Consider the following 25,996-nt stretch of genomic DNA (forward strand, 5'->3'; position numbering starts at 1 on the left):
AGTATAACGCACTAAAAAAGGATCCATTCATTTCACTTCCATTAAAGGAGTTTACAAAGCCTACTAAACTTTATATACAAAATATCTTATTGGGTATTTCCTGTATACTGTCCACTGTTCTTCTTGTCAACTGTATTTTGCTTGGTTTCAATAAATTGATTAAAATAGTACTTTACATTAAATAGACTATTAAACAGCAAAGCTGTATATTACAAAAGTTTGACACTTGCCGCATCTGTTCATTAATAATTTAGGAGACTTTTTATGCACTTAGTAACATAAGGCATAATGAAACATAAATGGAAAACTATCTGCATTTCTCTAGAAACAAATGGCTAATTCTTAAATTAATTTGTAGATTCTGGAAATGCAAATTAGGCACATTTAATACTTACGGATGGAAGGGTATAAAATGCTGCTTTTCTTCATCGCCTTCAGCTTTCCCTTTCATCACGTCGGTGATGTCCATTACTATTGAAAATAAACACTTCAAGGTCAAGACTGAACATATTAATAGTATTTATGAAACATGGCTGTGAAATGTGCTGCTAAAATGCTGAGAAATTCAAGCATGGGGAAAGTAAAGGTGTCAAATAAATCGGATTGGCCTTCTAAAAGCATCAGCCTCATACAGCCACAATATAGTTCTACTATAACATTATATGCACTTCCAATACAACACACTGAAAAAAACTTTTTAAGAACCATGTAAGAGAGGTCACTAACATAACCTCTAGCCATAGGGTTCACAAAGAAAGATAGATATAACGTATCAAAGGGCATCAAGCTCTCAATGACAAGACCCCGCCATGAAGAACAAGTAGAAAAAGACAATGGGGCCCACAGTTCATAAGATCAGAAGTCCATAATTCTATGTGCTACCCGAAACATTAAACTAAGTTATGAAGAACTGGGTTCAGTTTCACAAGACTGTATATGCTTTTAGAAATCTATAAAAACTCTAAGAAGAAGGAGATGTCAATCATCATTTTTACTCATAGGAGCTCTGACTCCAAACCCTACAAGGACCCTCGCACATGAAGTTGATGGGCCATCTTATACATCTGTAAGGCTCCCCCATCCTGCTCACAATGTTACTCCACCTGATGCTGTGCCAACATAGAAATAATAGTTATGGTAATTTAATATTTTTATGATACCTGCAACTCCAAAGGGCCGCCTGAGTCCCTGTGTGCACTTCTTTAAATTTGTTTCTTTTAGGTCCATTCTTCCAATTCTGACAATTTGGCACACTAAATAAATTCTGTCTCTATTTAGATCTTTGTTTCCAAGATCCTTGATAAAAGAAAAACACATCAAGAGTTTATAACAGAAAGAACACATATCCACAAGCTGTTAATTGTGTGAAACAAACCTAAAAATTAATTTGAAAATGATTAGATACAGAAAAATACATCAGATGTGTTGGTTTTTTCCTTGGCCTTTTGAAGCATGCCTCCAGGCTTTAAAGGGAACCTGTCACCACATTCTTCACGACTTCAGCTAATGACAGGCCCCCATAGACCCCGATAACTAATTGACCACCTTCTTTTGGCTTAAAATTGTTTCCCTCAGAATCCCATATAAACAATTTTATAATTTTACCTGGTATCCATGGATATCTATAGCAAGTCAAGGTGGGCGTGGCTTCCTCGGGCTGATATCACAGGTCCATCAGATACATAGGCATAGGGTATAGTTTGCTAATGTTAAGAGGCTAAAGGACCTGTAATTATGTAATACTAAGGAGGAGCATTTAAGTTTTTCATTTTGTACATTTTGCATGCACAGACACCTGCCCTGTATGGAGAGGGCTCAGCCCGTTAGCTTTCCCCATACATTCTTAAAAGGGTTGACCACTCAGCCCGTTAGCTTTCTCCATACATTATTAAAAGGGTTGACCACTCTTTTACATATGTTTCTCATGTGCCTTTACTACTTTGTAAATAATATCTGAATGTTCTTGATGTTAATAAGGAGTCCTAAATTATTGCATTAGTAACTTTATCAATTGTGTGCAGACCCTCCTAACATCTCTGAGCTCTGCTAAATAGGTGGAACCTGCAGCTAGGAGCACCCTCCCCCCTCCCATTCCCTGTCAGCTTGGAGGAGAAAGAGGGGGTGACCTCACATGGACAGTCTGGAACACAGACAATGATGGCAGCTGAGTATGTATGCACAGGGCAGCATGCTGAGAACAGGGAAAGGCTGCAGCTTTCAAACACAGCAAAGACACAGTTATATATACATATAGAGACATGTCTAATGGAAGGGATTTCTTGAAAAGTGGCCAACTCATTTAACCACAAACCAACAGTTAATGATGAGCCAACTTGTTTGAACAAATAATATATTTAAGGTATACTTCATTTTACTAGAGAAATTTGAAACGGAAAAGAAATATTTATAAATTATGATGTGCTCTATTATTGCTATCTCATGTGAATTACAATTTCTACTAATACAAATATGTAAGGAATACCCATCTATAAAGGGTATTGTTCAGGGCAATTTCGAGGGTACCTTTGTTGCATATGTCTTTGAACATATTTATCTGGGTCCTATTATCAGATTCCTATTTATCAGATTCCAGACTTGTAAGGGCTATAATATTTATACAGCCCAGGACCCAGCCGCAGTCTTAATATGGCCCTGAACCAGATACCCTGTTGATGTCCAAATAATCTATAAACATCCAGATAATCACAATAAACAAAACAGTTGTAATACATTTTGGTGTATTCTGATGGCAAGAGTCATCGTACTCACCGTAAAAACAACCTTCAAATTATTCAGCATGTCTATTTCTTTAGGAAATCCTTTACTTCCCCATCTCACCAAGTAATTCTCACTGTGAAAATATTTATGTGCCATATTTTTATTATAATCCATATTAAAACAGCATTTACTTAAAACGTTATGTGTATGTAGTGGCAATGGTTTTTATCTTTAGAGGGCTATATACATTATCTAGCATTTATGCCATGTATTATTGTTTCTTGCTAGAGATAAATGTGGTCACAAAGGGTATCAAAAATGAAACCAGTTACAAGAAAAAAGTGAATAAAATACCGTAAATACACTGCTACATGAATTTTTTTTATTAAAATAGTGCCATCTGCAGTCTTTATAAAACAAGGCTACATCAAACAAAGAACTTTGGAATAATATTCTGTAATAATATTTGTATTAAAATACATACACTAATGCTCAAAAGTTTGGGGTCACTTAGAAATGCCCTTATTTAAAAAAAAAAAAAACATTTTCTTCCAATGAAGCTAACATTAAATTAATCATAAATCTATCTATCAGGGGCGTTGCTAAGGTTGTAAAATATCTGGGGTCAGGGCCCCATAGCGTAAGTTCCACATTCCGTGCAGGAGGCACTTGTCCCAGTGCATACAAACCAAAGATGATAGTATTTTCAGATGCAACACAGAAATAATCCATAAATCCGAAAATATAGGGGATTGAAATTTGAGAATTTTCTTTCATGGGAAAACCTAAAACTCTGTATTCTGATTTCTGAATATATGTATAAAATATTCTCTCTACAGTTTAATTTTGGTATGAATGTGATCATACAGACTGAAAGAATAATGGTTATTTGGCACAGAATATAAATTTTGCCACCAGGAAATCTATATGGTTCCGTAAACAGAAGGCAGGGATTGAAAAACAAAAACTCAAAAACGATTTTCTATTTCTAATGGTTCCTACTGTCAGGTTCCGATTTTCTAATGGTTCCTACTGTCAGTTTGTATTCATTTCAAACTTATCGAAAGAGCAAACACAAGTTAATTTAAAACCTTAACCTAGAAATATAGTAACACAACTGACCGAAAAAGAAAAGAAACAGCTGAAATATAAAAATCCAAAATAAAAAAAAAAGCCTGAATATTTTGGGAACAATACTTTAGCTTGGTAAATCTGCTTGTTGACCATCAAGGATGGAAATAATTGTGGTCCAGAACTTTTCCATTACCTTCCTGGTCGCATCTATAACAGCTATGTAAAGATGTCTAAATTGCACTGTATCATTTTCCATAAGATAAAAGATAACATACCCTGTTTGCCAGTTTTGTAAGATATCACCACTAAAAATGTCTAAAGGAGAAATTTGTTATAGCCTTTATGTGACAACATAATAGTATGTTGGATAAATGTATTGCTGCCAGCACAGAAATGTCGAGCTGAGCGGAGTAAAACAGCTGACATCATGACTTTGTTTTAACTAAGAGACTAAAAAAAGGCAGCACATCAGCATCTGCGGCTGCAGCATGCGCTATATTTTCATCATTTTGTCAATATTTTGCTGAGCCTGGATTTTTATGTAATACAGCTTCACATTCGATGTACCCATTTTACCAGAATTTTGTGTGACAACATTAAAGAAGCAAAATAAAATACTGGTAAGAATTTACATATTACATATACACTTTCTTAATTTTTTATTTTGACAAATTTACTAAAAAAACACTGTCTGTTATAATATGTTTGGACTAACTAAAAAAAATAAAATATGGAACTGAAAATAGTCCTTTTTATCGTTTGGATTAGAACTATATCATTTTCTACTGTCATTGGCAGATTGTATTTGAAGGAAAACAGAAGCATTTTCTGTTATATTTATTATATAATTGGCACACCTTAAAAGGGTTGGCCACTTGACAAACTTTTATTTACCATCCACTTTCTGTGATGTCCAGCTGTTTTTTGATGTATGGAGTAGGCTGTGCAATCATAACTTTCTGCATGCCCCCTCTGTCAGAAACACTCCCATATCGGTGGTTGGAGGAGCCATGGACATCTGCAGACAACAACTGCATGGTAGCTTCCATCCACCTTGAAGCCAGCAGGGCACAGGAAGTCCTGAGTCCCACTGCCTGAGGGTCATGTGACCCACGGCCACAACTCCTGCTGAGAACAGACAAACTTTAACAGGGTAAGTATAATGTGGGAAAACCTATTAGGTTCTTACAGACCCCTTGACTTCTATTGTACGACAGGTCAGTGAAGACAGCTTTGACTAGGACATGCTCTACTCCATAACGGAATGCATGGTCTCTTAAAATAACCAACATTGTTCACTGTTATGTGCATCTGCCCCTATAGCTACTTAATGGGCTCACTGAGAAGCAACTAAACAGACACCACCTAAAACTTCCAACAGGAGATATGACACATACTACAAAAACTTTCATGACAATTTTGCTACTTTGTTTCAACGCATTTAGATTTGTTAAGACCTTCTTCCTTTAAAAATTGTGCTATGATAGCTTCATTGCAACTGCAGCTTCACTGTCTGTTAGACTCCCCCACCTCCCAACCATGCTCCCTCAGCAGTTCCCCTCTCTGCAATATTTAATCTCACTGCAGAATAGAACGTTTCAGCACACAGTGGAAGGGGTAGCACTCCCTGCACACTGTAACAGACTATGGATCTGCATTACATAGGGGATAAGATAAAAAAGAGGAATTTTAAAAGTTGATTTTAGGTGGCAGTAGGCCATGGAAAACAAATATAGGAAGATTACCACAGATGCACATTAAAGGAAACCTACCACCACGGATCTACCGATTAAGGTACGTGAGGATAGCCTTTTTAAGGGTTAATCGCCACGTCCCCCGTATCTTTTTAAAACTTTAATTGTGGCAATATTCCAATTACCTAAAGAGGCTACTAGGGCGTGGAGTAGCCAGAGCTGAGGCTACATGTCTGCAAAGCCGTGTTCTGCACATGCGCAGTACTCCAGCTTCCTCCATGCAGCCTCAGCTCCGTCTACTCCATGCCCCAGTAGCCTCTTGAGAAATTTGAATATTACCACAATTAAAGTTTTTAAAAGATACAGGGGACGTGAGGATAGCCCTCATGTACAATAGAGGCACCGACACCCGATCTACCTTAATAGGTAGATCCGTGGTGGTAGGTTTCCTTTAACAAAAAACTGTTCAAACTGTACTATGCCCAGTTTGCTTGTGTAACGTGCGCAAGATTCTGGATTTCTGGCGCTCATTCTTCATGAATCTGACGCCCTCTTCACTTCACTGACAGAATGGACCAGTTTTGTTTTTTTTTGGTGCAACTTTAACATAGGGTGTGCAACACACTTCTGTCGGACTTTGTATGTTAAATCTAGTGCACGGTCTGACTGAGCACCGGAACGCCCCCTTCACTGCAGAAATTTGTGTTGCATGAAGAATAGTGCAGCGGCTACACAATTGTGTCTTGGACACTTCTGAAAGGACAACTATCACCAGAATCATGGATTGTAAACCAAGCACACTAACATACTGGTATGTGCTTCCACTGGCAGGATCCACTCTTCTTCAAGCTTCCTACATCCTTGTTTTTAAGAAAAAAGGCTTTGCAGATTATACAAATGAGCCTGAGGGGCTCCAGCCTCCATTAATACCTATGTTGCCCGCAGCCCCTATGCAGGTTTGCATAATTATAAAAAGCCTTTTTTAAAAAAAAAAATGGGGCATAAGAAGCTAAAAGAAGAGCATATTCTCCCAGAAGGGGTATACACCAGTATGTCAGTGTGCTTAGTTTACAATCCTTCATCCTGGTGGTAGATGCCCTTTAAATACCTGTGCAAGCAGTTTGCACTAGAAAAAACAAGCAAAGTCCCACAGAAAACTGGTGCACGACCCTTAGTAAATGTGCCCCACAGTGTCTGAATCTATGAGTTAGTGTCCCAGGTTTATCATTTTGATTGTGTTGATAGATTTCCTTGAAATAAATTCCTGTTTTAACTGAAACTAAAATCTTTATACATGTGATATCTTCCTTTTGTCTTTATTAGACAGAGGGAAGGCAACACATTAGCTTCTGATATCTGTTTCTGCTACTGTAAAAATGCTAATATGAATTTTATTTTCCTCCTATTTTACCTTTTCTTATAACAGAAAGAAACACAGAGTTGAATAAAGGATACTAAATGGGCTTGGAGAGCCGAGTCTGGAAACTTCACCCTAGAACAGTTCACTATACCTCAGCTAACAAAAACTCAGCCAAGCGAGACACTTTACTCATTAGGGAGTCATTAAATCTCCTGCCTTAGTTGTTACTTTTACTGAAGATATTGCGCTGCTAAACAAACTCTAAATAAACTCAATAGTACAACAATGCATTTTTTCCTACTAATGGTTCCTACTGTCAGTTTGTATATCCAATGTCATTTGTACTGTAGGTTACATTTCAGAAACTGTACTGAAACAGCAGGGTAGCCAAGCAGCTGTCATACTCGAAGTAAAGCAAAAAATATTTTTTAATTTTGCAATAAGTTGCACTTATGTAGTCCACTCATTTCCATTAAAACTCAATCCATGAGCAAGCATTCGATTCATCACTCAGAGGAAGCAATTACTGACCCTTATGCAACCATTAAAGAGAACTTTTACGTTTGATATGTGGAGTGTCACTGAGCCAAGTTTAATGCACCTTCTTACACCTGATCTAATAATTCATCAAACTGATAATAGAAAAGTACACTCTGTAGATGTATTGATCTGGCATTGTCAAGCAAATGCGACATACTGGTTCATTATTTATTTCATTTATAAGAACAAAAGTGTTCATGTAGCTAACCATGACACCTACACTAACAAAAATATGAGTACCTCACTGATAAACTGTGGATCCCTGGATGGCTACCGATGTGGTCACTGATGGCCTCCCAAGGACTCAAGGGATCCCCAGGTTGGTGGACCAGGAACACGGATGAGTGGATCCATTTGTGTTCTGCTTTGTAAAGTTTGGTTGAACATTAAACAGTTTGGCTTGCGTACCAGAACCCAAAGGCAACAAACATGAATGGTGCACCGTTCGTGGGCGTTAACCTTTTAAATGGCGCTGGCAAAGACATTGGCAGCACATGCACAATGCCATTTTCCCTTTTATCATTGCTCCTGTGACATCATTAGGGGAGTGACAATCCTAGGGAAAGTGGCAGAGTATACATGCCAGCTTCTGCCGCAGCATTTAAAGGGTGAGCACCCACGATCCGTGCCAGGTGCAATCTTGTATATTAGCGGTGGGTGTTTGAAAAGGGCTCCTTAAATCTAGGTGAAAAGCTAAATGTAACCCCCAAACCCAAACTTTTGGCTGAATTCTGGGTTCAGGGGACCTTGCTCAGTTCTTCGGGTCCACTTAATTCTACCCAAGAATAATTAGAAAAATCTGTAAATGGCATGTATCTTGCCAGTATATCCGGAAAGTCAGCTACTCTTTCAAGACAAATAGATAAAGAAAACTAAAAATGAAATGCTAAATAAATATCTTGGATCACTAAGCACGACATCCCTTTGTATAACAACAGAGTCTTATATTACTGCAGCTGCACTGATCTGCTGTCCTTGTGGCACAGCACAAAGGTGATATATTTGTAAGTTTCCCATATTTCATCTTTTTTTGATGCCCTTGAAAATCCTTTCATAGATAGATAGATAGATAGATAGATAGATAGATAGATAGACAATATTCCTATACAGTATTTCTTCTTGACAATCAAGTTAGAAATTGGGCCATTTAAATGACTTGTAATATGTGGTTGTCACTGTTAAAAGTGCTACAGTGAAGTGAAACATGACCTAAATATCTCCTTGTCCTAACAATTGGGTCAGTGTTTGGCCTTGAATAGTTGGCAGGTAATGTACTGAAAATAAAAGGATTGGTGCCTGCTCTGCTACTCGATCAGCATTAAAGAGAATGGGTGGCATCACAGAGTCTTGGTGACAGAATAGTCACAGGGGAAAAATCTTTGGTTCTGTTAATTTCTTTCAGTTTTTATGCTGATTTATGGCAAGGAATAAAGAAACTATATTGTTACCAAGCCTGGCTGGACTTTAGAATTGTGTTAAACACCCCAAAGTGTACAAAATTTGCATGTGTTTTTTTTGGCAAACATTTAACAAGAGGAATTTTTTTAGACATCGTTTTTGAGTTAAGCCACACGTCAGAAGTATAGATCCCACTCCCATCTGTAACTTTATTAGTGAATATTTCCTGTCCTGTGCTACCTAGAAAAACAATCGCTTTTAAAATAACACCAGATCTATCCTTCGAGGTGCCACAGTCTAGAAGAGGTAGTCTATTGCAGTGTTCCCCTCCCCCCTAGTATCTCAGGTGAAGGCTGAATGGAGAAGTAGTTGCAAAGAGACAGCCCTGACAGTCTCAGAAGTGCATGCACACTCAGCATCAGTCGGTGAACCCAGGAAAGAGTGACAGAAACCGTACATAATTTGAAGATATTTTGGTAAAGATTTTTTTTTTTGTACAAATTAATGGGAAAAATGTAAAAAAAAATGCTATAATTTACATTTTTAGTTATCTGTCTGTTGCAACCAAATTACATTCAGTATAATAAATAAAAATATCCTATTAAGTTAAAATCTACCATGTCCTGAAAAAATCGTTTTGACGTGTAAGTTGTATGTACCAAAGATATCATCATACAGAATAGAACTGCAAAACTTACCAATGACCCTTGATCACAAAGGGGTTAAAACACTCTTCTATAAGTCATATTACAAGTTATTACAAGATTTTATATCTAGAACAGCCCAACAATGGAATACCTTCACAAATCTTTCCTCCAGCAAACACATTTTCTATAAATATGTCTTAACAATATTATAGGTTTCTTTATCTGCCTTGTTGTCTTCAGCAGAAAAGTAAAACTTCTTTCCAAGGTATTGCCAAGTGGCTACACAGTGATATAGTCCCCAACACAAAACGCCATTCCTACCTGATAACTGTTTGTTTCTGAGGGTCGTACAATGACATAAAAAGTTCAGCATCTTCCCCTATTCTGCAGACAAAGTTTCTTACAAAGACGTAGAGACTGTGCGTAGGAGCTGAAGTTATACGACCGTGCGTTGCAAAGTCATTTTGATCTTTGGTCTGAAAAACAAAATAAAGTTATGATGGCTTAAAGTACATCCAAATTACAGCATGATAAATGTCCCAATCTACAGCGGAGAGGGTTTATTAAAAAGAGCTACTTTGTTTTCTAAACTAATTTATTAGCATGCTTTGAAAGTTTCATCACATGAATAATTTAAACCAATTGGCTAAAACCATGCAGAGAATATGAAAATATGTCAGATCTATTATGGTAGAAGGCGGTCCTCATTGTCATTCCCAATCAACATAAACTTCTTAAATCTCAAAGAAAAAAGCCAGGTGAGCTAAAATGAACAAGTACTGAATAGCAACAAGTAAGAATGAATTAAAGGAAACCTACCAGTTCAAATGGTAGGGGTAAGCTGTAAATACCGAGCACCAGCTCAGGGTGAGCTGGTGCCGGTGCTTACTTTCGTTAGTGTTATTAACCGTTGTATCGCGTTTTTAACACTTTTTAAAGTTTATAGCTGAAGCCAATTCGGTGCTGCGCGCGACCGTCTCTGCCATTTCCTATGTAGGTGCGTGCACAGTCGTGCGCACGCAGCGCCGAAGCAGCTATAGCTATAAACTTTAAAAAGTGTTAAAACCGCAATACAGCGGTTAATAACACTAATGAAAGTAAGCCCCGGCACCAGCTCACCCTGAGCTGGCGCTCGGTATTTACAGCTTACCCCTACCATTTGAACTGGTAGGTTTCCTTTAAGGAACTCTGGAACTCTGCTTAGTCCATTTTCCTTCTTTCCATGAAACATCTTGTTGCATGCGTAGCTTGTTGCTACTGCACATAACTCATACTCCTCTGTTTAATTCTATCCACATATTTTACATAGGGAACCTGTCAGCAGAAATTTACCTCCTAAACTACTACCAGTACCTTATAAAACACCTTAAAAATCATGTTTCTTTAATGGCCCATCAGAAAATCCTCTTTGAATTGAGATTTCATTGGTTGTATAAAGTCGAAGAGGCGGATAGTTAAGCACTAAAGTCAAGCTCTCCTCTGCTCTGAACACAGCTTTGCTGTGATTAGCATCATTCATCAGTCTTCTGGAGAATCAGTTACTTAGGTTCTTGGATGCAGTGGTCTCAATAACAGTAAAACTCCTCCTCCCTGACTTTACACAACCATTTTATATCTCACTTCAAAGGTGATTCTCTGGAAAATGCCATCCCCCTGTGCCCCGAAAGCTTGACAACATACTGGAAGGGGTTTATTTATAAGGACAAATTGTCTTTGAGAACATAAAGGAGATACCAGGGAAGCTATAGTATTGCATACTCTGCAGCCCAGTAGGTCACAAATTTGGTGTGCTGAACACTTATCTTAAGGTCACAAGAAGTACATATCTATGCTGTTACAAATGATATTAACACATATACTCGTGTATAAAAGCCAGGTGAGCTAAAATGAGTGAGCATCGGGGAGCCGTGCCAAACATTGGGACCGCCCGAAGGTGAGAATACAAGTTTATTTTTTTTAAGTGCTGGGCAAACTGGGGGCTGGCTGTAAGCTAAAGGGGCTGGCTGGCTAATAAAGGGGGCTGTCTGGCTACAAAAGGGGGATGACTTACTACAAAATGGGGTTGACAGGCTACAAAAGGGGGCTGGCTGGCTACAAAAAGGGGCTGGCTGTATACTACAGGTGGCTGGCTATATACTAAAGGGGGCTGGCTGGCTCTATACTAAAGGGGCTTGCTGTATACTACTGTGGGCTTGTTGGCTATATACTGGAAGGCTGTGACCAATGCATTTCCCACCCTTGGCTTATACTCAGCTTAAAGATGCTTTAAGATGAAGATTTAGAAAATGTAAAAAATAATTTTTTAAATTTATAATTGTGTTTTTTTATACATAAATGTGTATGACTTAAAAACCCCCATTTTAAACAGAATCAGGGGCTGTGGCATCGCACATTAAGGGTGCTATACTGATTTTTCTTTTCAAAGCGGCACTTTAACCACCAAAATAGTACATGATAAATGGTGAGTACAACTTTACTGAACAGAGGTTAAAGACAGATGGACTAACAAAACAGGGACATTTGGAGAGTGTCATTTCTTTTTATAAATAGGTTCCTTTCTCGTTTTAGCTCCCTTCTGTACCATCTACTCTTTCTATCATTTGCCAGCCCTAATTAAGAAGTCATTTTGATTTTGTGTGAATTATGCTTTATTTTTATTTTAGGATTTTTAGGACTTCAACAAAATTTAAATATATAAATACACATTCATATGAATTATTTTTTAATAATTGTTTACTGAACACTAATGTTCACAGAATAAACCTCAATATTAATTACTTCAGGCTCCAAGAGTTAAAAAATCAATTCATATTCCTAAAAACCTGAAATCTTTTGAAACATTCCTAACTTATTGCATAATGACTTACCATTTCTTCTTTAATACGTTCTGTGATTTTTTCGGTGGCTTCTTTGTGGGCATGAAACAAGCTGATCACACTTGTTTTGTCAGGATCCAAGATATTCCCATCTTCATCTCGCACAATTAAATCAAGCTCAAGAATTCTGCAGTAAGAACAAATATCATGAAATACACATCATTCCAACATTATATCTTGCTGTAAGAAAAGCAAATATAAGACTTTATATTACGGTAAATTAAACTTACGTCTGTTTAGAGGATTGAACATAATGAGGGACTTTATGAATAATACATTGATGATGTTATATCAGCTTTTTGTGAGTTATAATTTTACTTATTAGCAATTATAAAATATCAATTAACCTACAGTTAGTAATAAAAGCAACAATGTCTGTAAATTATTTGCAATTAAAGGAAAATACAATTAAATAGATCAGGAAGCCAAACACCCCATGCATGACAGTCACTTAAATATTACTGCTGTGTATTTTAATACTTGCAAGTTATAACAGGTATTCACATGACCCTTCTTCCAAGACCAAGAAAACTCAAATATTTAATACATTTACCATATTTGTACCTTATGTTGGCATTATTTTTTGAATTTCGTATTTTTAGGATTACAAATTCATCGTCAATTTTCCAAATTTTCAAGGAAACTTCATATGCAATTATTTTAGATAGAATTATCCCCTACACAGTCGGAAACTGCTATAGTGAAACATAGTATGGTTCACAATTTGCTTTTGGATGGCTCGTTGGAAGAGATTTCAGGTGAAGTGTTCCATTTGCAGAGCCTCTGAGATACCAGAACAAAGAAATTCCCCATTCCCTCAAGGAATTTATGGAGTGGCATGAGGAACATTTTGACCCAATAGGATACAACGTTTTCAGTAAAATCATTGAATTTAGTTGGCACAATCTTGAATATTGAAATAACCCCCACACTGTCATAAAGTATTGGATGGGCTCAGAAGGTATAGGACACTACTTTAGAGCCGCTGAGATACCAGAACAATGGAAACCCCCAAAGAGTACACTGCTGAAAGAAATTTATCGAGGAGTAAATTCCTCCCCCTCTATAGCCAGTTTTGCCCTAAAAGAGAGTATGGATGTTTGGGGATTTTGTAGGTGAACTATATGGTCTATAGTCTATATTTTTTTTTGTGAAAACATATGAGGTTTTTGTTTTTTCAAGATTAGATGAATTTTATACTAACACCATTTTGGTCTGGCAATAACCGATTATTTAAATTAAGTTTGCTCTTTCTGGGAAAGGAGATAGAAGTAAAATCAAGTATTTCTTTTAAACACTGTATAGCATAGATCTCCAATTAATGTGGCTATTTAAGTTAGAATAATTTTGCAGAATAAAATGTATTTTGGGGGAAAAAAATATTAAATATTTATTTTTTGTGTAAAGCTACTTTATGGTTTGTTTGTAGTTTTGTGGGCGGGTTGTATTCTGAATTTGGTATGCTGTAGTAGTGAATGACAATTTTTGATCACATTTTATCTTGTGTATTTGTTGAATGTGCAACATTACAAAATGTTTGCATTTTCTCTTTTAACTGTTTTTCTCTGGTGTTCATTGTATGGTTTCAGTAATTGTGTTTGTGTGCTCATTTTTACTTAATTATAATACTGGCAGTCTCTGGGTTGAGGACACCCAAATTGACCTCTGGTAGAGGTTGTGCCCAACCCAGATCTGGGCTTTCTGACACCATGACTGGTGGACTCTAAGGGTAGGGAAGATAACCCCATGAGCGTTGACATTTACCACATCCTCATGTTTTCAAAGCCTGCAACCAAAGAGATTACAATTGCTACAATGGTTGCTAGGTCCATCTCAGCTATGTGCAGGTCTCATTGTGCCACACTGAAATGAATAGATGGGTAAATGTTGGTTGGACAAGTGACACCAAGAGATGTGGTGTGATGAAAATTAGTGCACCTTGCAGCTATGGGGTTACGGAGTAAGGCCCTCTGGATGTTTTCCTTTAGCCACAGGCTGCAGTAAGCAGCTCTAAGGTGTATGTTATGTAGTTTTAATAATAATCCTTATTCCCAGCACAAGATTTTTAAAATCCAATTGTCACTGGGACAAAAATACATTTGTCTGGAACTATAAAATATTCCAGTTTCAACTCCCATACAAATTTAACTGAAGAAGAAACCTAAAGAACCTATTTGGATGTAACCTGGGAACTGCCTGCGTATGGCATTTTTATAATGCATTTGTGCCTTGAATACAGGATCTTCTGATTGTTGAGACTTCACTGGGTTTGAACTTCAACTAACATGCCCACAGCACCTAAATAGTTAAACTTTTTTTTTTTTTAGCCCTGCAATATCCATGGCGTGCAGGTTTGTCACTTTGTGTAGAAACTATGCACATTCCATGATGTAGCTGTTGGTCATTGTGCAAGGGGTTAAGCTTGAGAAATGTTACAGACATTTACAGTTATACACAGGCTTTCTTGTAAGAAAGTAATACATACTGTACAAGTACTCAAGCTCATGAAAACTGCTTCTGCTTGTAACATCAGTGAAAATCAATGAATTGTCTTGAGCTTCTGTCGTCATCACATCAACAGTTGCTGTTATGGTAGAAGTTGCCTCATTACAACATTTCCATCTGTAGCCCCAAGCCTAGTAGTGGTCATAATACTTTTTCTTAATGAGTTACATTATGATTTATGATGTTGATCAATCTTTAAAGAGTCCTCGGACCTTATTTATCACATGGGCTGAATTCTCTCTTACAGCATGGTATACCATGGTCACCAGCCATAAAGCCTAAAGTAACATCTATAGTAAAACAAGAAGAAATGGAATATTTCTTCCTCCTTTGAATATGAAAGCTAAGGGTAAACTCAAGGAGGAAAACATACTTGTTGCCGTAGTCAATTTTTGAAGTTACTTTCTGCTTCAGCTCTTTTAATTCATCCTTTGGCAAAGTACCAGAAAGGAGCTGTGATCGCCACTCCATCAAATCACACATCATTGACTGGACCTGCTGGAATTTCTCCTTTTTGCTTGACTGGAACAAGACAACACACAAAGGTTAATGGCTTCCTAATAGCTACAGAACATGAACATTTTCTTAATATGAAAGAATGGGTATATGCTTCATGTAAAAGATATCGTATAATTAGACTGTATGTGAAGCTAGTAATTAGGATACATCATAACACAATTAATTTAGTATACCCTAACACAAGTTCATGGAGTCAAAGAAAACAGTAAATTCCTACATATAAGTGAATGTGGATTTATACACACATAAACAAGTGTGCGGGGAATTTATTAAGGCTGAGGCTTTGTGCACTAGTAATTCCCACCCACATCTCCAACAACCCACAATGCAAAAGATGTGCTAAAAGGTTCTTACCTTTGCGGGATGCCGCAAAATTCAGCTATAACCTATGCCAGGATTCTTGCACAGGCTGGCTAGAGCATTGGCTGGCTAGTGCATTTACAGCCCATTCTGCTCCATGCCCCTCCATTCCCACTTTTCAAAACTGGACAAAAACAATGTCCATAGTATCATAGTCTATACAGTATAAAAAGACACATGTCCATCAAGTCCAGCCAAGAAGGTAAGGGATTGGATGAGGAAGGGATTTAGGGGAAACACTTCTATATAACATAACCATCAATGTTATTTAGGTGTAAAAAGGCATCCGAGACCCTTCTTGAAGCTCTCTGTGGTCCCTGCTGTGACCAGCGCATGAGGCAGGCTATTCCACAGATTGACAGTTCTCATAGTAAAAAAGCCCTGTCGCCTCTGGTGATTAAACCTTATTTTCTCCAGACAGAGACAGTGCCCCCTCGTCTTTTGATTTGATTTAATCTGGAACAACTTTCCACCCTATTTTTTTGAATGGACCATTCATATATTTATATAAATTAATCATGCCTCATAGTTGTCTCGTTTCCAGACTAAATAAATCTAGTTGTTTTACTCTTTCCTCATAACTAAAACCTTTATCATTTTTGTGGCTCTATTCGTTGAAACCTCTCCAGCTCCAGGGCATTCTTTTTATGGACCGGTGCCCAGAACTGGACAGCATATTCCAGGTGAGGCCAAACCAATGCTGGCAATATGACATCCCTATCCCATACCACTTTTGATACATTACAAGATCCTACTGGCTTTAGAGGTAGCCAATTGACATTGCTTGATGCTATTTATGATCTACTAGTACCCCCAGGTCCTTCTCAACAATGGAATCTCCCAGATTTACTCCCCAATGACATATGTTGCCTGTGGATTATTAGCATCCAGGTGCATAACCTTACATTTATCCACATTGAACTCAGATTGCACCTACAGCCTATGATCATCCTCCATAGACTGTATTACACTACACAGCTTGGTGTCATCTGCAAAAATAGACACAGTGCAATTAATTCCTATCTCTATATATCATGAATAAATAAATTAAATAGTAGTGGGCCAAGCACAGAACCCTGGGGTACACCACTCATAACTGGTGACCATTCCGAGTAGGAATCATTGACCACAACTCTCTGGATACGATCCTTCAGCCAGATTTCAATCCAATTACAAATGTTTCCTTCCAAACCAATAGACCTTATTTTACTCATCAGGCACAGTGTAAAATGCCCACCTCATCATAGAAGCAGATTAGGTTAGTCTGACAACTTCTATACTTAGTAAACCCATGCTGGCTGTCACTTATTATGCAATTTGATGTCACATACTCCATTATGTATTCTAGGAAATGGGACCCTGTCACATACAGAAAACCGAATTGTAGGCTACACACACAAGAAAAATTCATGAGAAATGCAAAGGAGACATGTGTCATGTAGCACCAAAAAATAAATCGTTATTAGAATTCATGTATGTATATAAAAACATCAATTGGACAGAAGAAAATATAAAAACATTTAAAAATGGGATACAGACCAACTGCACCCGTATTCCAAATCGCAGCAAGACCCTGGCACCTGATAATGTCAGGAAGTCCTGCTATAGAGCCCCCCAAAACACTACCTAGTGTGGATATAGCAGTTATAAATAATGTATGGCAGATGTATGAACAGTGCAAGTGTACCTATGCAGAGTAATGTAATATCAGATATGTGTAGTCAAATATACACCAAGCGAAATGACAAAACTGGCACTGAGCTGTAAGACCCCAGTCTGCTGCATGTGTCTACACAAGCAAAAATCCTGCTGGTAATGCTATCCAACATGGAAACAATAAATATCTGCTCATATATAATGTGTATTGTGGGATGAGAGACCAAGAAACTCCCCACACGTATTGCCGCGCACCGCGGCTTCCTCAGGGGTGCCCAAGAGATGCAGTGCCCACATATAAATATCTGCTAAATGGATAGCTAATGTGGAGACGGTGTACTGGGCAAGTGTCATGGTGGCGCCCATGCCGGAAAATAATTATATTATCGCTGTTCCCAAGGGTTTCCAAGGTTCAGTGACATTTTGGACAATTTCTGCATTGTTTGAAATCATATGTAGAGTTAAAGGGAACCTGCCACCAGGTTTTGCCTCACTAAACTACTAGCCCAATCAGGTACGGTATGGAATGTCCTTTCTAGAATTCCCTCTTTTATGTGAAATCTCCTCCGTTTACCTATAAAAAATCTTCTCCAAAGTCAGGCAAATATGACTCTTCTCATCTCATTTTCACATGAGAGGAGTCAAGTTTAGTAGTAGCAGGGGTAGTGTCACTTAAGAAGCCCCTATATTCTATTATATAGCACGTAGGAACAAGTTTTGTCAAATTAAAGATAAAAATCTAATCTTTTAGATACCAACAAGAACCAGCTACAGAACCAGGCATATATGCAGGAACAAAATCTTTATCTTTAGCATACATTTCCAACTATTTTTTAGCTACCTGTAACTCGGAGTCCCATAAGCCTGACGTGATCTGAAAAATGGGACACTCATTTTTATTTTTGTCCTAAGAAGCATGTTTCTAGGTACTATAGAGCTAAAGACAGGGGATTCTGAGGTGACACTACCCCTGCGACCAGTAAACTTGACTCCTCTCACGTGTCGAACAACCCCTTTAAATAAAATGTTGTTGTGACTGAATTGTGTTGGAGTTGCTTTCTTTGTTTGTGGCTTTGCTCTATCCTGGGGAGCCCAACTAGCCTAAGTCTAGTAGAATACAATGTTTAGCTTACTGAAACATGGTTAAGTACACGATGATCAAAAATTTCCAACTTGCTTTTTTTTTTTCTATGAAAAGTATAGTGTTTTATTATGTTTATAGTTTGCCATCCCTCATTGAAAGACATACAGTTTTTCTTTAATTTTTTTTTAATGCAAAGGCACATAATACATTTTTGGGACACCTACTCTAAGAAAATTAGCAACAGTTTTGCAGGCTTTTCACTTTAAAACAGTGAATTTCAAATATTTTGGAGATCTTATAACCCACCCTATAATAAAGAGCATTAACAATGTCCCAAATATTTGCACAAATGTAGCCAACTTTGAAAGGTAGTACAGAGAGGCTGAAGTTAGGGAGTCTCTGCATGGTGCTCCCTTAATCTTGGTAGCTGTGCTGCAAAAAATTATGCAAATGAGCCTGAAGTGTTCCGCGTTCCCCAGATGTTAATTGAGTAGGGAGCCCCTCCGGCTCATTTGCATAGTTTTTAAAGCCTATTTCATGTAAGAACAAGGGTGGAAGCAAAAAGAAGAGTGGATCCTGCCAGGGGGTGCACACACCAGTATATCAGTGTGCTTGGTTATCATGTATCATCAATCATAAATTTAAGTAAAATAGCAAACGCCTTTGATGGTTAACACCCACGAACGGTACTGGTGGCCGCTTTGGCAATAAAAGATATTATGTAATACATTCTCTAAAAGCTCAAGAAATGTTCACCCTTCAAGTCTTTTCTTGTGTTCAGTGATACTTTTGTATAGTGAAAGAAGAAGCTCTGATAATTAACACCTATTAAAAGTGTTATTTATTCTCACAATAGGCTATATTATTGCAATTGTTAAATATCAGTTTACATACTGTCTGATATACATGAAGTCTAATTCTGAATCTCATTTTAAGGTGATTGGCAAGTACAGAAAGGTTCTATGATGAACAAAGAGAATGAATGTGTCATACGATAGATTCGCTGAATTACATTATAAATTTAATGGAACAGAATGATCCTAGTTGTCTGGCTCTTTATTTAAGGTTTGTTATCTATTTCCATGTATAGGGAGTTCACAATATAAAATTACCATACAAATTCTGCACCCTAAAATAAGACTATTATTAAAATGTCAGGTGATTTTTTTCCCCCTAAAAATAAAGGAAATGATAAATTAAGATACTCAATAACAGGTAACAACTTGCTTTTAACAATTCATTCCCCCCTTAAAGCCTCATTCAGACAAACGTATGCTCGCCCAGCCTATGGCCTCCTCATGTCGCCCCTCTCCATTGAAAGCTGAGCGGCTGCGGTTGTAATGCAGCATAATATAGCATATATATGTATATAATATGTGCAAAGAATATATGTCCTTTACTTTGCACAGCGGACACTCAGTTTGGTCATGTGATAGCGGGACAGAGTCTGCTCACCGCACCATTAACAGGTGCCATAGTCGTCTATGGGGGCTGTGAACTGGCCACAAATCTCGCATTACCCTTTTTTTTCCTCCATGTACCCCTATACGTTTGTGCGCATGTGTCCAAGAATAACCGCCATCAAGGGCATAGAGGTAGGCAAAGTCACTACACAGTAATGATATCCCATATAAATATGGAAATGCAGAGTGGTGAATGACACTTAGTAGACACACAAATAATGAGACTGAGCTAAAGAGACCATACCAGACAGATAGGACCACATGCAGCTGCATGTGGTCCTATCTGTCTGGTATGGTCTCTTTAGCTCAGTCTCATTATTTGTGTGTCTACTAAGTGTGATTCACCACTCTGCATTTCCATATTTAAAAGGGATATCATTACTTTGTAGTGACTTTGCTTTGCCTACCTCTATGCCCTTGATGGCGGTTATTCTTGGACACATGTATTTTAATTTTAGCATTGTAGTCTGTCCATTTATTGTTTTTTATGTCTTTAATAAAGTATACGATTTGTAATATACCCTGAGGGTGTTGCCTCCTTTTGCTCCAAGTATTTGGTAATACTTATTGTTGCTGTTGGTAAATTACGGTCCCCTACCACACAGCTTGTACGTTTGGTGTGTACAAATAGAAGCTACAGCAAGAGTGGACAGATCTTTACCGATTGTATTTCCGTGTAACAGAGGACAAGTTCTCCAAGGTGGCCTAATCTAATTTCTAGCCAAAAGATGGCCACCATGAAGAAAATGCCCGTACAACTAATTGTCATGCAAACTGGGTCCTAAATTAGATAACACATTTTAATGCATTTCTGTCTTTGGATGAGCTTGAGTTGAACTGCATATGTTCAATGACTCCAGTTTATGGTTTGTTTATAGGTAGTGCGAGGCCAGAAGACACTGCCTGTAGTCCATTCGAACATGGATCACTAATGGAAAACAAGCATGTTATAATTTATGTCATGTGATCAATGTTCATTAACTATACCCACATTACTTCTAATAATACATGGGATGAAAGCTTTCTTTTGTTATAATCCATTGTACTTTAAAATACATGGACACCCTAAGCCAGTGATGGTGAACCTTTTGGAGTGTCCAAAGTACAACTAAAAGCCACTTATATGTTGCAAAGTGCCAACATGACAATGTAAGCAGTAACTTATTGAACCCTGCTGTATCACAGGTTTCAATCGTATTGGTGTCCGTATTGGAGTTCACCAATACAATAAAAAGATGATGAAGAACTTGGATTCAGGATCTCCTGAAGAGGAACAATCACGGTTCCCAGAGCAGGCGCTCCAGCAATATTCTCTGTCGACACTTTCTTGTTACTCCTGTAGTCCTGGCAGCCAAGGATGTTGCTTAAAATGGCGCTGAGAATTGCACGTCCTGGGCTGTATTGGACCGTAGGTGGAAGCCCTGAGTCCTGTCTGGCAAACTCTGTGCTGCGGTGATGGCCTGGGTGTCCATAGAAAGGGCTCCGAGTGCCACCTGGCACCCGTGCCATAGGTTTGCCACCACTGCCCTAAGCACTTGCCCTAAACATGAATATTCCTGTCAAGTCATGTAAAATAAAGTCATTGAATATATATAGTTATTTTTTTTAGATTCACATTTACAATTTTATAATTTACAGGTTTTTTTCTAATAAACGACAACTATAATTAGTTCCTACATTACTGTTACAAGCCATAACTTAAGACGCGTGATTGATTTATCACTAGAGCTGGATTTTAATTTAGTTACTTGTGTCAGAGTTTCCAACCTGAACATAAGTTTACATGGCAGCTTTTATACTTTGTATTCACGTTTTAACAATGAGCTAGAACATGAGTTATTACAATCAGTGTTCTTGTTCTTAGCTGCATCACTTTGCATGAGGCATAAAAACAAAGCAAAGTAGAATAATGTGTCAAGTAGATTCTGCTGCTCGATACATATATATCTAATACACTTTCTTAATTCTTTCTTTTCTTTTATTGAGCAGTTCTTGTTTAATGAAAATCCTTCCATTAGAAACCATAATTTTTCCAGACAACTCGGCAAAGAGATTGAGACTCAGCAAAATATTTTATGGTTATATAGTGTTTGTGCTTCTGTATAACAACAAAACAGATGTACAAGAAGAAGAAACCTGTAAATTTGACAATATACTCTTGCGCTGTAAAAGTAAATGTACCAATCTAAATTATCTTGGGATATGAATGTACAACAAACCAGAATGTATCACTTCTATCTGCCTGTCTAACTTTACTGATAAATCTTAACACATTGAAAATAGATATATTCCGGGGCGTAGCTTGGCTGCTGAAGGAAATGGCCGTGTGAGTGAGGAGCTCCGTCTCAACTACCACTGAACAACGGCAATTAATAGCAGTAGACGACCCAAAATGCCCGGAAAACATCAAGGGCCACCTTTAAGCTGCACGGACAAATAGGACAGTATTTCCCGAGAGAGCCGCGGACCAGCAACGATGGCGCCGGGAAAAACAGACACGCGGCGGCTGCCGCGCTGAGCGCAATGGAGGAAGATACCACATTCCACCGCCCGGCATCCCGTCTACCGAGACCAAGTAAGTCTCCCTCAAGCTTTGAGGTCCCAGAAAGATGGAGCATAGGCTCCAAAACTCCGGGGAGCACGTTTTCACTATCCCCAGCACAAACGGAGGAAGACACAAGCATGCTTCCATTAACCCTGCAGGACACGGAGAGCTCACAAGCCTCAGGCACCTCAGCTCAAATGTACCAAGAGGGATTAAGGTCCCCCACAGGCAGCCCAGCTAAACAAAAGGCTAAAACTGGGGACATAGAAACTGAGGAACACTCACAACAAATACAGCCTAATATACCAGGGACCACCTGACGTTTTTGCCAAATTTCAGACTACGAATAACACAGTCTCTGAAACGACATTAAAGGCAATGTTGGAAGCATTTAAATACTCACTGCAAAAAGACCTTGCCTCACTCATCAAACTACTACAAACGACAGTAGATGACTTAGGTGACAGAGTGTCGCACCTTGAAAATAAAATGGCAGATTTCACCTCTGCACATAATGAGTTGGGACCGCCGGAATAATCTGAAAATAAGGGGCATTCCAGAGATGGTTTTGGGTACACATCTGCGCAAATATGTCCAGCAAATGGCCAAAACATTGATCCCAGAACTTTCAGAATATGAAATGTCGATTGATAGGGTACATAGAGTACCAAAACCTTCATCATTATCTGAAACCATACCCAGGGATGTACTTGCAAGGTTTACTTTTTTTCAAACCAAAGAAAATCTGCTGAATCAAGCGAGGAAGCTACAGAAACTACCAGAGCCATATACAGATATCAAACTATTTGTGGATTTATCAGCAGCTACTTTACAGATGAGAAGGAGACTAATGCCAGTCACCTCCATACTCAGAAAAAATGAGATCCAATATAGATGGGGTTTCCCCACAAAGATATTGATAAAGAGACAGAACAACATTGTGTCTATCACAGAAGTGGAAGAAGGCTTGAGAACACTGGAGGCCTGGGGGATGTCTACGGATCAAGACCCACGCACATCTCCAAACAAAAACCCATCAAAGATGGACCCTGAATGGCGCACAAAGAGGAAAACCTGAACTGTGCAGAAATCATCAAAAGGATAAGTGGGTGGTAGTATTTGAGATGGAACTGAGTCTCCAATCCCATATTTCCACTTGAGGTTACCCTGTTTAAAATCCTAAGTGTGGATCTCCACGGGTATCATATTTGTACCAGTGAACATCCATACAGATCTTTTTCTATATGTTGTTATTATGTTATTTGGTTATGTTAAAAATGGCATTAAGTGATATATTAAGCAGACTATGGATAATCCCAATTAGATATCAGAAAGTAGACGATTATCAGGTAATTTACAAACACTCCATGACTTTTAAAAATGGGGACTAAAATCCTATCTATGAATGTGAAAGGCTTGAATAGCCCGTATAAGATATCTCTATTATGGAGAGAAGGTAATAGACATAAAGCTGATATTGTTTGTGCCCAAGAGACACATATCAGAGCACAAAACCCTCCTAAGATAAATCACCCAGCCTTCCCCACAGTTTTACTGTCCACATATAACAAAAAAAAAAAGAGGGGTAATGATCGCTTTTAAAAATACACTAGCGGTGACAATAAATTACCAGGAAATAGACCCAAACAGCAGATTCATCATAGTAGTATGCACACTCAACAATGTGCAATACACATTAGTAAATCTATATGCTCCCAATAGTAAACAAAGAGGATCCACACTGAAACTATGGAGAAAGATACGGAAAGTCAAATCTGGGGCATTAATTATATGTGGCGATTTCAACACAATAAGCCACCCCCAATTAGATACTAACTCTAAGGCAAAACACAGAGCTTTTACACTTGACTCCTTTTTATGGCAAGAAGACCTGTATGACATATGGAGGATTCAACATTCTTGTGAAAAAGATTACACATTTCACTCTGCTAGATATGACTCATACTCGAGAATCGACATGTTTCTAATTGATAGGAATCTCATAGAAAACGTGATCTCATCAGAAATAGGATCCATACAGTGGTCCGACCACGCACCGATCACAATCACTATTAAAGATTCCTTTGCGATCCAAAACGACTATATTTGGAGAGCTAATTTATCTCTCCTATCTCAGGAAAAATATACTATGCAGATAGAAAATGTACTAACTGAGTTCTTTAAATACAATGATAATGGGAGCGCTGACATTTGTTCCACTTGGATAAGTCATAAAATGTTTGTTAGGGAGGAGCTAAAGAGAATAAATAATCGGGTCAAGAAGGAAAGAGAGAGAGAAGTAAACAAAGTTATGAACAAAATATATCATCTAGAAAACCAGCATAAAAAGCATCCTACACCTGCTACTCAACAAGCTTTAAGGTCAGAAAGCGATAGTCTACGCAACCTACTCCTGCATAAATTTGCATATTCACTACAGAAACTTAAAATAAAACATTATTCCCAAGGCCAAAAAGCCGGCTACGTTTTAGCAAATATGCTAAAAAAAAGATTGAACAAATCCAAAAAAGCTTACATCATACACCCTACAACTGGGGAAAAAATTATGACACCACGAGGAATTGCAAATGAATTTAAAGAATATTATGCCAGGCTGTATAACTTAATGGAGGACAGAAACACTCCACAACCCACTAACGAGGGAATACTAAAATTCCTAGACAATATCCCCCTGCCATGAATTTCAGAAAACCAACTAACAATTTTAAACAGAGAAATCACTTTGGAAGAAGTAGAAGATAGCATTAAAAAAAACCCCTAAAGATAAAGCGCCAGGTCCGGACGGCCTACCAGGAGGCTATTATAAAAAATTTAAGAAGATATTATCCCCATATCTCCTAAAAGTATATAAAGCAGCAAATGAGAGAGGGAGCTTTCCTAAGGAAATGCTCACTGCTCACATTGTAACTCTACCAAAACCAGGGAAATCACCTACGGTTCCCTCCAACTTTAGACCCATATCATTACTAAATTGCGACGTTAAACTGTATGCCTCAATAATTGCCAATAGGCTTAAGGAAGTGTTACCAGAAATAATCAAAGCAGACCAAACAGGATTTACGCCAGGAAGACAAGCCCCTGACAATACACGTAGAGTATTGAATTTGCTACAGCATTGTGAAGCAAATAAACTCTCATCATTATTTATTACAATAGATGCCGAAAAGGCGTTCGATAGGATAAATTGGACATACACTTTTTCAGTTTCAGAAAAATTTGGGATTACAGGAAGAATACTGCAAGCAATTAGAGCACTATATCCCACCCCAAATGCAAAAGTCTTTACAAATGGTGTTCTCTCACAGGAGTTTTCATTAACCAATGGAACGAGACAGGGATGCCCCTTATCCCCAATTTTCTTTATCCTGTCAATAGAGCCCTTGGCCCAAGCTATTAGATTAAAAGAAAAAATCACAGGGATCCAAATAGGAGAGGAAGAGTATAAAATTGCATTATTCGCGGATGATATCCTCATAAACCTATCTAACCCTGAAACATCTGTACCACCGTTAATGGAAGTATTTGAAGAATTTAGT

The 25,996-nt window shown here is 38.0% G+C and overlaps 1 protein-coding gene across 2 annotated transcripts in view; it reads right to left on the minus strand.

The window, feature by feature from the left end:
• The window catches only part of DOCK2 (dedicator of cytokinesis 2), a 471,688-nt gene that overhangs the window by 376,312 nt on the left and 69,380 nt on the right, over positions 1–25,996 (minus strand). For both annotated transcript variants that reach the window (XM_072145916.1, XM_072145917.1), the window contains exons 6-11: positions 15,186–15,334; positions 12,299–12,434; positions 9,753–9,907; positions 2,770–2,851; positions 1,161–1,296; positions 396–471 (exon numbers count right to left, since the gene is read on the minus strand). In XM_072145916.1, coding sequence (XP_072002017.1) covers positions 396–471; positions 1,161–1,296; positions 2,770–2,851; positions 9,753–9,907; positions 12,299–12,434; positions 15,186–15,334 — 734 coding nt within the window. The remainder of the gene's footprint in view (positions 1–395; positions 472–1,160; positions 1,297–2,769; positions 2,852–9,752; positions 9,908–12,298; positions 12,435–15,185; positions 15,335–25,996) is intronic.

Source organism: Engystomops pustulosus, chromosome 4 (genome assembly GCF_040894005.1).
Source record: "Engystomops pustulosus chromosome 4, aEngPut4.maternal, whole genome shotgun sequence".
NCBI classification, from domain to species: domain Eukaryota; kingdom Metazoa; phylum Chordata; class Amphibia; order Anura; family Leptodactylidae; genus Engystomops; species Engystomops pustulosus.